The sequence below is a fragment of the Micropterus salmoides genome, unplaced genomic scaffold, assembly GCF_014851395.1.
Source record: "Micropterus salmoides isolate LMB-PRFRI ecotype aquatic unplaced genomic scaffold, ASM1485139v1 Ms_hic_scaffold_6, whole genome shotgun sequence".
NCBI lineage: Eukaryota > Metazoa > Chordata > Actinopteri > Centrarchiformes > Centrarchidae > Micropterus > Micropterus salmoides.
The window spans coordinates 4,640,308-4,658,131 of NW_024044348.1; the positions used below are offsets into that span (position 1 = coordinate 4,640,308).

At 39.3% G+C, this 17,824-nt stretch overlaps 1 protein-coding gene across 4 annotated transcripts; it reads right to left on the reverse strand.

Moving 5' to 3' along the window:
- Window positions 1–274: 274 nt before the first annotated feature.
- LOC119890655 (beta-1,3-galactosyltransferase 1-like) lies at window positions 275–9,528 on the reverse strand. 4 transcript variants are annotated; one of them, XM_038702015.1, is made up of 4 exons: window positions 9,381–9,511; window positions 5,650–5,806; window positions 5,345–5,444; window positions 275–4,990 (listed from the first exon to the last, which is right to left on the reverse strand). In XM_038702015.1, the coding sequence occupies exons 3-4, from the start codon at window positions 5,377–5,379 to the stop codon at window positions 3,748–3,750; spliced, it is 1,278 nt and encodes a 425-aa protein (XP_038557943.1). In that variant the 5' UTR covers window positions 5,380–5,444; window positions 5,650–5,806; window positions 9,381–9,511; the 3' UTR covers window positions 275–3,747. The 4 variants fall into 4 exon arrangements, with proteins under 4 accessions (XP_038557943.1, XP_038557941.1, XP_038557940.1 ...); XM_038702013.1 differs by having other exon boundaries at window positions 5,548–5,806; XM_038702012.1 differs by lacking the exon at window positions 5,650–5,806 and having other exon boundaries at window positions 9,381–9,528.
- Window positions 9,529–17,824: the final 8,296 nt, after the last annotated feature.

Consider the following 17,824-nt stretch of genomic DNA (forward strand, 5'->3'; position numbering starts at 1 on the left):
GGACTTCTGGTCACCCTAGGCTAAAGCATGAGGAGTAATAATCTGATGGTGTAATAGTATAAGAGTCACAGGACCTTTTTCTTTCTGCATAGAGTCCTTTTACTTTTACTACTTTAAGTACAATTCCTAGTTATACTTTCATACTTATACTTGAAACATTTTTACAGTGTGGTATTAGTACTTTGACATTTTTTTGCTTGACCCCCCCCCCCAAAAAAAGATGCTTCCGGGGTTAACAGCAGTGGCAGAAATTATACACATCCAAACACAGAAGTTTTTTAAAAAGTGTTGACTTTTAATATTCTGTACATTAGCAAACACCTTGACTCTTGCCTGTTAACAACCTTATATACGTGCAGTGACATTAGCGTAACATTGCTTATAAATAAACTACAAGATGAACCATTTATTTGTCATGTATGACACACGAATGACTAAACAAAACACTGTGAGTTTACATGTGACATTATTTAGTTGCAGTGTACAAAATGTCCACTTGGTGTCTCTGCATTACAACAATCTTAGGGAGACACTTTCCAGCATTTACATCCCTCACTTTTCATCTGAGTGCAACAAACTGTCCAGAAAGAAGAACAAGAATATCCACATTCATCAATTCGCTACACACGAATCAATTGATTTCTTTGTTGTCGTAGTTGTAACAGCTCAAACTTAAAACGACATTATGGACAGCGGAATAAAACAATCATTGTTTGTCACTATAAGGATTAATTGATTTGTAATAGGACGCAGCATATAGAGGTTTTTTCTCCACCCCTTTTTTTCCACTTTACTGTATAATAAGGGTACAAAACATGCACGACCCATGATGATTTAATCCATGAATCAACCATTAAGAACAGAAGAGTTTGTGATTAGTTAATGGCAGTTAATGAATGTTATTCTGCAGTTAATTCATACATTAACTTGATGTAGCAGCTGCAACGTATTTGTCAGTCTGTTGTATTTGATCCAGCAGAACAGAACCAGTTCTCATAGAAATAAAAAAAGCTCTTTCTTATAAACTGGCTGTCAGAGGCAAACATCTGCATGCTGCAGCACGAGACGACCTCTTGTTAAGCTCTACAGATTTTATGAACCGTTAAAATGAACTGTTGACACACGTTTAAACATGTCTGTGCTACACTCTCATGTCAACAGCAAGAAACGTAATCATTACATTATTTTTTACACTCTTGCTTGTGACTGTGACTTTTCTGTGTATCTGGAGTCCGGGGGTCTCATTTATAAAACTGCACATAGGAAATACTACTAAAGGTTGCATATGGAGGCTCACACAAAGGAAGGTGCATCCCTCCTGAGTGGTGACGGTGGTGGAAGGGGACACGTTGCACATATATTCCACTTGTGTTTAAACATTTATGTACACAAACACTCCACTCACTCATCGAGCCGGCCCGTGAGTTAAAAGGAAAATTACTTTATGCTTTATGTTTTACACTGGTACACTGAAAGATTTACTTTCTACATAATAGTGTGGTAATATTTTTTTTTTTCATGCCGTGTTTTTACAAGCAACGCATCACATTCAGACGCTGGCGCGCAGCGTTTGGCTCAAATAGGCTGCCACAGGGTTACGAACATGTGATAACAAGAAACTATGAACTTGTATTTACTCGACAGAGGCCTCATTTAAATGTAATTTTTCCTCCTGTTCACCTTATTTATGAGAATAAACTGCACTGCATGGAAGTATTAATTAATATGATTCCCAATTAAACTCCCAATTTGATGCGTTCTTTTGCAGCAATAGATCTCAGATTGTGTTTAATTTTCCTAACTCGTGGTTCTTTTTGTGTGTGCGCTGCAAATGATCTTAAATAATGTTTTTGATGTGCACTTAAGGGAAAATCAATCAAACGGGTGTTTGCTTTTGGTCTGTTTTACAAATGAACCCATATAATTATTTCAAATAATATTAAGTCTTTTTGGCCTATAATACAAAGAGGTAATATTTTAGATTTATTTTACACAGTAGTATCCATTTCAAACCATCTCATCCTTCTGCCATGTAAGTGGCCATTTGGTATAGCCTAAGCATGGCTCAGAGTTTGGTGGGAAGTGGCGTTCGCACATTTCCAGCCCTGTTTTAGTCGTACGCACCGTTTCTACATGACACCCCGTGTTATTTTTGGCAAATAAATGTAAGTGATTGTAAGTTAAAATTCATTAAGCATTGATTAATGACTCATAGTGACTTCATTATTTCTTAATTGTGTGCAACAACAATTCACTCTGTTTGCTATTCAGGTAGGCGGCACGATTTCTTTCATGATTTTTTTAATCATCAATATTTTTTCATCCAGATAGTTAGACATTGGAAATCGGCTGCTGTGTCAGTTTGAATTTCCCCTTCGGGGGATCAATAAAAAATCTTATCTTAAGAGCTCTGGAGGATCTTGGAAATACCTTCAGATCAACAGTGTTTTTAAAACACCCTTGTGGGTTTTTCAAACATCAGCAGTAAATTATATTTTAGAGAAACTGCTACTGGTAACCTTTGTGACCCAAAATGTAAGCTAATACATGAGAGAGTGAAACTGGGGGCTTTTCCCAGACCAGTTTGACTGATACCAAACTGGTTTTAACTCTCTCAAATTCAGAAAGCAAACAAGCTAATTAGCAGATCTTTACTGGAACTGCTGGGATTAGTAACAGTAATGTAATTTCTGAATTACTTACACTACTTGTTACAAAAAAAAAGTAATTACATTACTGTGAAGCATTACAAAGTAATGCCTCCTACACTATTAGTAGAATTATTTAAGCACATGTTTTGTATCCCTATTAGAAAGTGTTGCTGTTAATACAAAAATAAATAATAAATGATTGCCTTATGGCTGGATATTGTAAACAACTCACTGTACTAGTGGGTTTTTATTTAAGGGGCCAAAAAGGGCCCTCAATTTCACCTAAAACTAGTCAATAATTTCCCCCCTGCATTCATTTTTACACCCAGCTTTAGATGTGTGACGCACCGGATGTATGAAACAACCTTGGTCTCACAGTGAAGTTGTTCTTTGTGCAGTGCTGCATGAATGTCCCTGTCACGGCTGCAGCCCACATCATCACTGTTACTGTGTAACTGTTACTTCAGTTAAAACTGTGAAAAAACGTTTACAAACTAAACAGAGAGGACACACGGTTCGGATCCCATCAGGGCAAAGTATGTTTTCCCATTTTGTCCAGTCCTGCCTCTACCCTGCAGTCATGAAGCGCAGTAATGCACGTCTTCCCTGAACGCTGTGACATGTTGCAACAAGTCTTTTACACAAGAGTGAGAAGAATCTGCACAAATAAATGACTCAATGTAGTTCCAGTTACAGTGTTTGCGTGATGCGGAAACATGTATGTCTCATATGTCTGATGAGACACTTTAAGATTAATTTCAGCCAATTATTAACTATGACATCACTGATTTTACCGAACAGCCTGTTAATCACTTTGAACAGACTGTTTCAACACTCTCTGTAATACTTCCTTCATTCTTTCATGTATGTACGAGGACAGAGAGGGCGAAAACTCCTCTGTTGTGTGCTTTTAAATCTGAGAGGGGAGGTGAAAAGGTGTTTTTTATACAGCAAATTTAGGATTTTAAACACAGAAAAAGTAGAATCAATCAACAGGTAACAGGAGCTGAGAAATTCAGTCCTGGTTATTAATATATTACTCTAAGATCCTTCTTTAGCTGCATCATACAGTAATTTTGTTTTTTTGTTTTACAGATCAGCAGTATGGACCTGGTTTTTTAAAGTCTTTCCAAGCCCACACTCGATCACTGTGTTCATGTGTAGTGGTTGCTATTAGCTTGGAGTAAGCACAGCGACTGTACTGCACAGGAAAGACCTGAAAATAACCCCAGTCTGGGGGGTCGGTGGGAGGGATACCCAGGTGCTGCATACACAACCCCAAATACACGTCCTCAATGTAAATAGCTTTAATATGTCTGGATGCCTCCACAAGCTTTTTAGGGAGGTCTAGAGACAAAACGTAGCCCAGACCCAAAGCATAACGTGGGTACACAGACCCAGGGTAAATCTCCTCAGGTACGTACCACTTAGAGTTTCGATCTCTCAGGACTACACCTCCTCTCGCCACCAGTCCGCTCATGTAGTTTGTCTTCGGAGCGTCTAACAACATGTTTATGAGCTTGGCCACATTTAGAAACATGTCTGAATCAATCTTCATGGCGTAAGAGGCGCTGGAGCAGTGGGTGTCCAGCCACTCCAGCATCACCATGGTTTTGATGGTCAGGTTCTTGTAGCAGTCCAGGAAGTTGCTCTGGATCAGGTCTTGATGTTCAGTGCTCTCCTGCAGCAGCTCCTTTTGGAGCTGCTCTGCTCCCTCTCCAATGTGCAGCCCCAGCAGGAAGAACAGCGTCACCACTTTGTCCAGCACCAGGCTTTCACCTCCCCAGGTGCTGCGGATGATGTCACGATGGGCCTTGTTGTGGGGCGCCACAGGAACCATCAGAACCACGTAGGGCTTCTTCTGCTCACATCGCTTAGGCTCATTTATAACAAAGTGGTACTTATACGGGTATTCCACTAAGTACGGCCCCGGAGACACATAAGGAACCGGTGCTGGTGGCACAGGTTCTTTTTGTGTTGCCACCGAAGTAGTTGTAGTGGCTTTTGTCACCTTTGTTGGTGGGATTTTCCCAGTTTGAGAAAATGCAGATGAGTTGGTCCCAGCTTTAAACCCAGAAGCAGAGACCGGTTCTGATGCAGGTCCAGGAGTGCTGGAGGAGGCTAAATTTTGTGTCTGACTGTTAAATGAACTCCACCATTTTGATGCATTGTATTGCAGCCACAATTTTGGGTTCCAGTTGGACGCCATGTCATTAATGTTTGTGTTATAAAGAAATAAAACTGCTCCCAACACTAGCAAGAAGAAGAAGCAGTGGCGCCGCGACCAACTGAACCACCTCCTGCTTTCTGCAATCTTCCCTCCATCCACCATTCCCTGGCTGTAACGAGAGATAACACATGGAAACTGGCTGAGAAAAGGAACGAAAACGGTCCTGTTATGTTTTTGCTCTTAAATTAAACAATAGCAAAGTATTTGATAAAATACTAGTGTTAATGAATAATTAATAAATTAACAGTTATAAATAAAATGCTCCTCACCGGCACAAGCTGGGAACTGTCTCTCACAAGAATTGTTTCACAGATAAAACCCTCTCATGTTTCAGCTTTACATCTTTTTCAGAAATCTTCCACAACTAACATTAACACTGTCTTCCTTCTTCTTTTCTACTTCCTTGTTAGAACGAAATACTTAATGATTACAGAAACTGAAATTTAAAAAAAAGCTTACATACCTTTTTCCTCTCTTTGCAAAGCCATTTTCCAGCATGTTGACCCTCCTCAGTCGTCTTGTTTAGATATGTCGCAGACAAAAAGTTACAGAGTGTTGCTCCACTGAAAATTTCATGACAGGATTGGCATTCAATTGCAGTTAAGTGTGACTCTTATCTGTCTGTTACAACAAACTAGAGCAGCAAAGAACATTAAGATAACTTACACTGTTTAAACACCTTGCCATGTCTCTAACGCACCGTGTCGCTACACTTGACTAGTGAGTTCCTGGGTCTAACAAGTAACCATGGCACTGTCCTTTTTTTACCTGCAGAGGAGCCACACCTTTGTTTGCACCACCCCCTTGGTTTGCAAGTGTTGTTTCTCCTCAAAGCCAATGAAAAGCTTGAAATCCTCCAGAGGCTTTGGGACCTCTTAGCTGAGCTGTTACTCCTTTATCACACAAATGACACCTGTTTCTGTTTCTGTGTGAAAGCCAACAACAAATGGTTTACTAATTCCATGGAATTTGACAGGTTGTATCATAACATTCAGGTGTTCACAGTTGTATAATTCTATATATTTATGTTTTCTTGTGCTGGTGGCATTGTTGCTGTGTGTGTTTCTCATAATGAATGGTAAGGTAAGGTATTCAGATCAGAAAGTATGTTTGTTGTGCAGAGTGGACCCTGTCAGTTTTAGATATTATTATTTTGTTATTAATGATTGGTTGGTTAAGAGGGGATTAATTGAAACATGGTGAAAGACAACAAGCAGTCATGCACCACGAAACAAAGTGAGCAAAGTATCAAATGCTTACAAACTTCCTTTTATTATTAATAGGATAGTGTGGGGTAAGACGCCCCTCCCTTAAGCTCAATATCTATTTGCTGACACAATATTTTAAGATTTTATAGGGTTTTTTTGTATCTTGGAGATGACCTTGCTTAGGGAAACATCATATAAAGTAAAATAAATACCTACAGTTGACAGATTAATTTGAATTTAATCAAATTTTCCCCAGCTGGTGGGGTTAGACTAAGCTCAATGTCTATTTTCTGACATATTAAAGAACATTTTATAGGGTTTTTTTTGTATCTTTAAGAAGGCCATGCTTAGGGCAACATATTATAAAATAAAATAAATAGCTACAGTTGACTAATTTGTATTTAATCAAATGTAATTTTTAGGGAAAAGGCATTTTCCACATGGGGTAAGATTCCCCCTCTACAGTGTGAGATCACTTTAACAGGTGCAAATTACAGATAAAATAAACTACAAGTAGCTGGTTAAAAGCCAGGGGATTATAGACCTATGTTGTAGAAATAAACTTGCCTTGCCTTATGTTATTACCTTTCCTATAATTTATTTCTCAGACTTTTAAATAGTGAGGTTGCTGGAACTTCATTAGCAGAAAGTCAGTTAGAAATGTGAGCATATGTGAGTTTATAATCTCAGAATTTTACCTCAGACTTTCTGATATTTAAGTTGCTAGTTGGCTAAAGATTCTATCCAGTGTCTAAATAACATCTAACTTAAAAACAATCAACCAGGAAGAGGCACAGCGACCGGGAGGGGCCATCTAACCCCAAACATACTTATCTAGCTTTTTACTACTTTAACCAAAAACTATAAAAGTCTTTCTCTCTAAAATTGCCCATTCCTCTTATCTTCAGCCTCACCTTAATGCAAATATACATAAATTGAACACAATAAAACAGCTTATTTTAAATAACAAAAAATTAGATCAACTTAGAATGGCTTGGATCAAATAACTTCAAAAATTGTGATGAAACAGAGGACATTTTTAGTTTAGTGAGACAAGGGGTAGAATTACTGTATAATGTATTTCACATGTACTTCTGCTTTATAGTGTTGTTGATTGTTCTGCAGCATTGTTAAATTACATTTACTTCTTTATATTGGTCCTTTGTATATAAACTTTGACATTTTTGTACAGGCAAAGGAGGAAAAGCTTGGCCAGCCTGGCAGGTCTGGTTTGACTTCATTTTTACTTTCAGTGTCAGGTAATGGTAATATTTATCATTTTGCCACCCGTACTTTCTTACTGTAAACATACCAACATCACCACATCTGCTAACAGGCTTTAGGCTAACGTTAGCCGCTCTGATAAAAGTGAAAATACAAACAATAGAGCATAAATGACCTCTCACTTGTTGTGTGTTAGCTGAGCAGCTAAACAGGGTTGTGTTAGAATGAAACCACAGTCCGATCTTTGTATTTGGTTTTCTTTTAATACTTCACACTAACTATGAAAAAGTCAGCCGCAGCTCGCTTTTCAAAGTGACTCATGAAGCTAAAGTTAGCTTAATAAGCTAGCTAGTTGATAGAAACATGCCGTTGACTCATTTCAGCTGATAAGCAATGGAAGCCTTGACATGAGACATCTTATCTTCCTGTGTCTGATACCATCGACCCATTGTTTCAAACATTACCAAGAATTTTAAGCGGTAAATCTGCCACTATTATCAATGTAAACTGGATGGTCACACAGTTTTAAGTTCACATCAAACATTAAACTGAACCAAGAAGAAGGCACCACAGTAAACGTTGATAAAAACCAAAAGCAAGCAAGCACTGTGAGTTCGCTGTAAACATTGTTCATAGGTTCAGTAAATCACGTCACTGAAGGAGTCGTCCTGCTGTTGTCAGCAGTTCTCCTGTGTTCGTGAAGCAATAATGATGTAAGGAACAGTCTTTCTTCAAGAGTTTACCAAAGGCGAAGCAAGATTCAGAGTCAGAAGGGTGTATGTCATTACTTTCTATAAATATACTTGAGGGGTAATATTTTGGAATAAAAGAAATGCCTCGTAAACAGCTATTGAGCTACGTATGATATGATTTAAAGGGAATTTAGAAATACTGAGGTCAGATGTAGTGCAACCCTTCATAAATTTGACTTAAGCCACCATAAAAGTATTATAGTAGTATTTTCTACTGTAAAAAATAGAGTTTTTGTACAGTGTATCCCCCTACATGACTGTCTAAAGGATTTTTCAATGCCAAGAATTATAATTCTCCTATAAATCAGCCTTCAAAAACTCACCATGTTTAATTTGTGTGTAAGCGTAAATTTAATAAACTGTACTGAGGACACACCCTTTGCTGTTGTATTGAACTTCACTTACAACATGGAAGGAAGGAAAAGGTAAGACCAAATCAGTCATAGGTTCAACTTTATCCTCCTTACGTGAGTCACTCTGCCTCGTTCAGGGGGTTCAATAAATGTCTGCCGCTCACATGTTTATCTCAAAACAGGTGTGGCAAAGAACTTTAAGATATATTGACAAACCATAAAGTTGAAGCAACATTTATATATATAAAGAAGCAGCTTTACTAGAGACAAGGTTTGTTTACTGAGTTTATGAGCAGCTGTTGACTTCGAGAGGGATTTCTTCAAAAGAACTGCTCCATTTAAACCCGAGTAAATATTTAATAATTCAGTTCTTTGTAACTTGATTCTTCATTTTTGTTGAGTTGCATGCTTGCCTGTAAAACAGGGTTTTAGACTTTTGCATGTTCGGTTGAACTGTTGTACAATGAGTAAAATACTCTTACTGATAACATAATAACGGATTTTATTGGAATTAATTTATTGGAAATGTATTAATTTAATTTAGTGTACAAATTGAATTCCACCCTGGGAACATGCCCATGAATTTGCACTTATACATCATACAAATTTCCTGAGCTATCACCTGTTTCTGACAGTCTTGATTTAAAGAATTCCTTTAATTATGTCTCTTGAACACCTGCTAGGGCAAAACCCCCAAGCAAACCAAAACTAAATGACCTTACAAGCAACCAGAAACGCGTTCACACACTTTAGCCCTGCGTGGAATAACGCATCCAACACACAGTCATGTGACAAAACATCGCAGGGAATTTTATTGACATGAGTTGAATCTGGCTCAATCTTTGCTGCAAAAAACATATAATAATAATAATAATAATAATAATATAATAATAATAATAATAATAATACCACCATAGTACCACCATGATAATAACTTATCTTTAAAAATTTTCCAGACTTACATTATTATAAGCCTCAGCAGCGTTCTGGTGTCTGACGACAAGCCTTCAAACTCACAGATCCGTTCAAACTAACCTTGTGTAACCATGTCTCACCAGCACTTGAAGCAACATGCCCTGAACATCACATCTTCAGAGAAATTGTGTTGGTGTGTGATGTTTGTTTCAGCTACAGGTTAGACAGGAAGTCTAGAGAAATTAGATCTGTGAGATATGTGATCTATGCTTACCAAAAACACTGCACAGAGGTTTTACAATCTGGAAATGTATCGCAGTCACGGTATCTTTTGTCACAACGATCATGGGATAAACAGTAAAAACACAATGTTCACGCTACAAAGTAAAATCCGAATGCTTTGAAGCATTCGGATTAATCACCCCAGGGCCTTGTCACACGACGCTGCATTGCTTTGCAACAAAAACTGTGCCTGGTTTTTCATCTGCAGCAGCACCTCCACTGCATCACTGGCATGCAAATGATCCAGTTTCATTTTTGTTACAAAGGAAATGTTGGTCTGAAAGACAAATAACATCATCTCTGATAACATCATCAACTCTACCAGTACTTTTTATAACTATTACTCTCGGAGGGTGGAGTGGCCAAAAACTATGTTCCAGTGAAAGTATGGTTACTTTTTGTAGAAGTAAAAGTGGTCATCAAAATAACTACTTGAGTAGGAGTACAAAAATATTTACTAACTAGTAGTAGTAAAGTAACTTATGTGGATGTGACTGGAACTATTTCAACTACTGTTGGTCTTCCTCATGTAACGATAAAGAAGCAAACACTCACTAACCTGCCACAGTACGCCAATCAGATTGTTTAAAAATATAATTTCTTTTAATGTTTCCTATATTAAATTACGATTTCGCACAGGTGTGTTCTCTTTTTACTTTTACATGAAATAAGAGAAGTTGGTCTTTTTAGCTTTTTATTATTTTCCATTTAACTCTTTTAACCCTGATTGTAACACTGTAACTTTTATTATATTTTATGTTGATTTTAAACTTTTACATATTTCCCTGTTGTTTTTATGTTTTATGTAAAGCACTTTGAATTACCTTGTTGTTAAATTTTGCTATACAAATAAACTTGCCTTGCCTTGCCTTTGACAGTCAAATGCAGACTGTTGGTACTGTTGTTAGTTTGAATATTAAATTAAATTAATTGTAGAGCCAGGGCTGTGCAACCGTTAGCCCCATATAATAATAAATTTGATTCATATATATTTTCTAAGTACTCAAAGACGCTTTACAGAGGGTAAGATGAAAGTAGGGCAGAGAGGGGAAGGAAATTAGCTGGGGTTTTGAGGGCCTGTTTTAAAGATGGCATGGTGCTAGCCTGTCGGATGTGGCGAGGGAGGTTGCAGCATTGGAAAAGACACCCCATGTCCAGCACTTTGCCCTGATGAGTTTTAGTGTTGCTGCGTCTACAGACCTGAGGCGATGAGTGGAGGTGTGGCGGGGGAAGAAGTCGGCGAGGTAGCGAATGGCCAGATTTTTTAAGGCTTTGTAGATGAAAAGGACAGGTGGCTACATAACGCGGACACAGCAATATAATACTATATAATATACATATTATTATTCTCATGTTTTTATTTTAACACGTTAACAATCATAATCTTGAAAAATATCTTGTTAAACGTGAGAATTGAATCTTACCAGTTTCATTTGATAAACCAATAAACACTTCTTTAGACAGACGGGGAGGAAGATGGTTGGGCCGAAACTAAGAAGACTAATAATCCATCACTGCAAACAACTCAGTGCAGAGATGAAGACAAGCAGGTTTGTCAACTGTTTTTTTTAATCAGAAGGAGCTTTATTACCAAGTACTGTTTTACACAAGTGAGGAATTTGCTGTGGTGATAAGGTGCTTGTCATGGAGGTACACCATGCCTTCATTTAAGCCAGCAGTAGTATTGGTCTTAGCATGCTCAGCTAACCTTAGCTGAGATTTACCCAAGGTCATCCAAATGTTTGTATGTTTGATTCACCCGTTCTCATCCTCAAGCAGGGATCTGGGCCGAAGGGGCAAACAAGAAATGATGGAGTGTGGAGTCATTTATAGGGGGGAAGACCTGGAATGGTCCAAGTGTGAGCCAGTACAGAGGGGTGTACTGGAGTACCTTAAGGTTGCTGTTTTTAGAAGCCTTTGTTTAGCATGTTACATTTCATTTCTGGTTTTATGGTTGATGTGTTGTGTATTGCTGTAGCCAGAGATGTGTTTGACTGTTGAGACAACATAATGGTGTTTAATTGTTTGTCAATTAACTTTGGTTTGTCTTGTAGGAGGGGCTTCTGGTATAAAGGAAGGAGGCAGAGGCTTCTCTGGGGAGAACAGCTTTGACCTGGAAGGGCACATGTGCTAGAGCCCAATAGTCAGGGCCTGATATAGGGTTATTTTTTGTGTTGCGTAATCTCAGTTTTTAACGATAATTTGAATAGTTTATACACAGTTTCCTTGTTGTTTGTTTTTGTTAATTTTTGATATATTTTTACAATAATTTACTTGCACAACTGCACTTTCCACATATCTGGTCAAAAAATTAATTGAAGCACCAGGTGAAGAACTCCATGTCAATGTCTCCTCCTTCCACCATGGGGCTAAACATTACAGTGCTACACGTAGACAAACACAAGCTGACATAAATAAATCTAGAAATATATAAATATGGAATAAAGAAATGCAAGTAATGGAAGAATAATAAAAACAATATAACTATTTACAGAGAAAGAAAAACATTGCAGATATTTGCATTATTCCGGGTTTGTGTTGTGCAGACGTATTGCAGTGGAAGAGAATATTGTGGACATAAATATATAAATTGACAATATAAATATATACAACAACGATTAACATATATGTGCAATGTGCCAGGTTGGTGCATGATATGAAATTAAATATTTACATGTGCAGAGACATTTGTATTATTTGCAAGGGGGGAGTGTCGGTGGGGGGCCCGGGGCTTGTTAATGAGGCTGCAGACGGTGAGAGGTTTTGGTCCTAATGGACCGCAGCCTCCTGCCAGAGGGGAGAGTCTGAAACAGTTTGTGTCCGGGGTGGGAGGAGTCAGCTACAATCTTTCCTGCTCGCCTCAGAGTCCCGGAGGAGTCCAGGTCCAGAAGAGAAGGAAGATTGCAGCCAATCACCTTCTCTGCAGAGCGAATGATGCGTACCAGATGGTGATGGAGGAGGTGAGGATGGACTCAATGATGGCGGTGTAGAAATGCACCATCATTGTCTTTGGATGAACTTCTTCTGCTGCCGCAGGAAGTTCATCCTCTGCTGGGCCTCCTTGGTGATGGAGGTGATGTTCAGCTCAAACCTGAGGTCCTGGGAGATGATGGTGCCCAGGAAGCGGAAGGAGTCCACAGTGGTGACTGGGGAGTCACACAGGATGATGGGGGAGGGTGGGGCTGTGCTCTTCCTGAAGTCCACGACCATCTCCACTGTCTTCAGAGCGTTGAGCTCCAGACTGTTCTGGCTGCACCAGGTCACCAGATGGTTGATCTCCCACCTGTATGCAGACTCATCCCCACCAGAGATGAGCCCAATGAGGGTGGTGTCATCTGCAAACTTCAGGAGCTTGACAGACTGGTGACTGGAGGTGCTGCTGCTGGTGTACAGGGTGGTGTACAGGTGTACATAACCAGGTTATATGTGTCCGCAGGTCTGACAGTGATGGGCAGATGCTAATGCTGTTTTAATAATAATAATAATAATAATCTTTATTTGTAGAGCACTTTTCAAAAGAAAATTACAAAGTGCTTTAACAAGTGTAAAGACAATAATACAAAAACAATACAAGATTAAAGAAAGAATAAAAGGGATAAAATAAAGTCAAATAAGATCATGAAAGGCTCTCCTATAAAAGTATGTTTTAAGAAGGGACTTAAAAGAGTTCACTGACTCAGCCGACCTGATTTCCTCGGGCAGGCTGTTCCAGAGCCTTGGGGCCTGACAGCAAACGCTCTGTCCCCTTTAGTTTTCAGTCGAGACTCTGGAACAGACAGCAGACCTCTGCCCGAGGATCTCAAGGTACGTGCTGGTGCGTATAGGACTAAAAGGTCAGAAATATAACAAGGCGAGAGGCCATGAAGAGCTTTAAAAGTGATACAAGGAAAACAAAATGGGTCCTAAGACCGACCCCTGAGGCTCAGTGCTGTGGTACTTCCTAAAACCAGATTGAAACTTTTCAAATAATTTGTTATTTTCCAGCACAGTGAGCAGCTGTTTGGACACAATTCTTTCTAGAATCTTTGCAGTAAAAGGCAGTTTTGAAATTGGTCTAAAATTATGTGGGAGGGAGGGATCTAAACCAGGTTTCTTTAAAAGTGGGTTCACGCAAGCCGTTTTAAAATAATCAGGGACACAACCAGTAGATAGGGAGCTGTTAAAAACAGAGATCAAATTCTCGCATCCTTAACCATGTTATTGTAGTTAATTAATAAATCCTTCAGACTGAGGTAATGGACTTGGAGACTGGATTTTTTCCATCTGCGCTCTGCTTTCCTGCATTCCCTTCTTAGGCTGCGAATGCTGTCATTTATTCAGGGTTGCTTACTAGTTTTAGACGTAGGTCTAACCTTTAGAGGAGCAATAATATTTAGTGACGACAAGCAGATATGATTGAAGTGATCGACCAGATTGTTGTTGTTGGAATCAGACAGGTGTTGGCTTTGGCTCTGAAAGAATGTGCAAAACTTTGAAACACTTTGTTCATTAAAGATGCGACAACACAAGGAGCTTGGTGAGGCGGCATGAGTAACAGACGAATTGCAGCTAAAAACAATATATCTGTGGTCAGATATGGTCATGTCCACTAATTCCACAGAGGAAATGCTGACACCCAGGGTAAAAACCAAGTCCAGTGTATGACCACGGTTATGTGTTTTTGTCTTTGACATGTTGTTTGAAGTTAAAAGAAGTGGCCATATTTAAAAAGTCAGTTGCATTAACATTGTTGGGGTCATCAACATGAATATTAAAATCGCCACAAAGAACAATTCTGTCATAATTTAAAACCAGAGTAGATAAAAATTCAGGAAGTTCTGATAAAAATCCTGCAGGCGGTTTTGGGGGGCGATAAATTATAACAAATATGATGCAGCCCTCCAACTTTAAGAGTGAGAACTTCAAAAGGAGTTAAATTCATCACAGCGTACTTGATGACATTTTAAATTTTTCCTATACACGCTCACTAGCCCACCACCACGACCACTGACCCTCGGCTGACTAAAACACTCATATTGAGGCGGACACAGTTCAGCTAGCTGGCTATAGTCATTCATTTGCAGGCCAGGATTCAGTTAAAAACATAAAATCTAGATCTAGGTTTTCAGGCGGTAACAATGAACTCATTTTGGAAAGACACTAGAGCCAACCAAGTTTGTAATGCTGGGTAATCTATTTACTGGTTAGACCGGTTTCTGATACCAAACAGGTTGTCCACCAGGAAATGGTACAGCTGAATAGCCACCCAGATCAAGTGTCTTATCTCATGACCACTCACCTTAGATAACAACCTGAACAACAGTTACAGTTTATGGTACTTGCTATGACACAGCAGATCTGCTCTTTTACCATGAAGATCTATCTATCTATCCTAAACAAGGCATCACTTTGCGTTGAAAAGCATTGGGGACAAAATGTTAAGCATTAAACACCTGGATTCTGGTAAAAAAAAAAATTCTGCACCAATTTCTGACTTTTCTGAATCCGTTTATGGAGAAAATATTTTTATTTATATGAAGGGAAACACAAAATTCAGATGGCAGGTGACCATTCAGAATATAAAAACATGCTCTCAGGCATTCTGTGCTGTTTCTGATATGTTTCACTTGTAGATTAACTTTTCATATTTAATATCATCCCTGCTGAGTGAACACACACATGCAGGAGTGATTTAGTCTTCCCTCCCCTTCTGTCATGTTCACAGGGTGAGAACGGAAAACTTGGCCAAAAAGAAACTGTGTCAGGAAGTAGTTAAAGTTACTGACCAGTGCACATTTTTGGGTCATTTTATAATCAGAAGCTTGTTATCTACTCTTTATTGGCACAATGCACATATGTTTCTTCTATATTTAAACAACATTGCATATTTACTTATTGTGCCAAGAAACCTTTCTCATAACATGTTCATTTGTTATTTAACATTTCTTGTTGCAAGCTATGTTGAACAAAGTATGCTTTCAAAAAATGGTGGGGACATGTCCCCAGCTTCCTCAGTATAAATCAACATCTATGGAATATATGGAAAATATGCACATTTAAAGAGTTATAGGTCGCTGTAATCGGTCCTGCAAAGAGATCTCCTCCCAAAATGATTGCAATGTAAGTGATAGGAGACAAATTTCAGTCCTCAAAGTCTAATACACTGCAGAGTTCATCTGAAGCTGAAATGATGCTTCTAGAATCTGTGAAACAAATCGGGTGTCTACCAAATTTGCTTTTATGGCATGCTGTGGTTGCTTGCTGGGCTGCGGTGGAGGGATAGAAACAAAAAGCAGGAAGTTTCTATTAGTTTGTTTATATCCTCTTGACTCGTCTAACTCTCCAACACTGCTGAAGCCTCAGATTATCTGAGGAAGCAGGAACAATCACAGCCGCCATAACTGTTAATATACATACGGCTACATGTTGGTTTTGTTTAGACTTGAATCTGCACCGATTCTCTTGTATGATCTTAGTGGAGGTGGGTCTAATTTGAGACATGGCGGCCCACCTCCACTGCTATAATCTATCAATCTATCTACATTCAATTGTCTTTATTGGTATTATGTTTTAGTTCAAATATGTTGCAAAAGCAGACGTCACATAAGAAGGAAAGATTTCAGGCGAATAAGGTTTACTTGCAACAAATGTTTGGTACGCGGGAAGTCATTAGAAAGACAAGGCAGAGCCGAGCTACACACAAGATAGCTTAATAAAAAATAACAATACCGGTACGCTTACTAAGAATAGACAAGACAAACTGGCCGCCACAAAGAGGTACAGGCAGCTTTAATCCACCAGAGAAGAGTGAATAGGTCGCAGGTAAGACGAATCAGGGCGGGGCAGATCATCTGAGAAGGAGAACAAAGAGGGGTGATACATGTGACGGCCCCTCTTCAGGGTTCATACTGCTGCTGGTGTGCTTTCTGTCTCCAGGGCTGCAGACCTGATTGACAGGGAAATCAGCGGCGTGGGACACACCTGGGCCCGGTGTGCCCCATGCATATAAGCCAGAGCAGCAGTCTTCTCTTACAGCTTCCTTTGTTTGTTTGGTTTCTTGTCTTTGTTTTAACAGCACAACACGTCTACAGCAAACACTTTTCTCCCTCAACTCAGACTTCAAAGCTACCCTAATGTTTGTCGCCTACTACTACCACCACCGAGAAGTGCTCCGCAATCTCTAGTAGCTGCTCCTTTGTACAACGCTCCAATGCCTCTTTAGACGGAGCTGCAATAAACGCATCACAATCTGCCATAAAAACAAACTACAACTGGCACATCAAAACCACAGCAACAGACAGTTACAGCTTCCTCAAACTTCCCGCTATCTTGATCAACCCAAGTAACTAACTCATCCCTAGTCTTCATGCAGCTACTTGTGGTGGGTATTTATGCACTAATGGCCGCTGGCTTGGAAGAGCAATTAGCACACTAGCGGCCTTGCCAAAACCACGGACACGCTCCCAAGCTAAAAGCTTCACCCACATTCGCCGCAACACTACCAAGGATCAGCTCAACAAGCCCAAAAGTGGATTGTCGCTACAGCCTACAAGAAAAAACTCCAACCACTTTTATCAGTAATACTTAAACAAGGACCCACAACAGTCAGCTGGATTACCCGTTGACTGCAGCCACAACAACAACTACTACTAATTTGTAAGAACACAAGTTACCTACAAACTAAATGATCAAAAGTGATTTATTTAACAAAAGAGTGAATAAACATAACTATTTAAATGTGGAAGGTGTGTCTCTGTAGCAGTCAGGGTGATCAGGCTATGGTTGATGTCTGGACTGCAGAGAAAGTATTTTGACCAAGTGGAGCTTTATCTCCACTGGCTCACAGGTACCAGGTGCACCCGATCAGCAATCACCTCAACAGAACAAAGACGGTTAACAACAGTGAGGCATCACTCCCACAGAGTGATGCCTCACTGGATCACACAGGGGCCGTCACACCATTTCATTACCAGCAGCCAAAGCCAAAGACGACAAGTTATACCAGCTTCTCTGATCCAGAGGTACAATCATAACTGACGTACCTGCTGTAATCATCACAAACTACATACCTATGATAGTTAATACTTTACTTCCATGGTGTTTGCACAGGTGTTTTGACAGCTCAAATATAACGTTATATTCATATCTGTAACGTGACCATGGACGCCCACAAGTATGTGGATTGTTAAAAGAACATGATCAATAAATTTGCATTTTGCATCATTGATCT

Excerpts from the sequence above, each read along its gene's own strand:
- LOC119890655 (XM_038702012.1), bottom strand. The coding sequence starts at position 5,379 with ATGCTGGAAAATGGCTTTGCAAAGAGAGGAAAAAG. Across the intron at positions 4,991-5,344 it reads TTTGCAAAGAGAGGAAAAAG|CCAGGGAATGGTGGATGGAG; the intron begins GTATGTAAGCTT and ends CTCTCGTTACAG.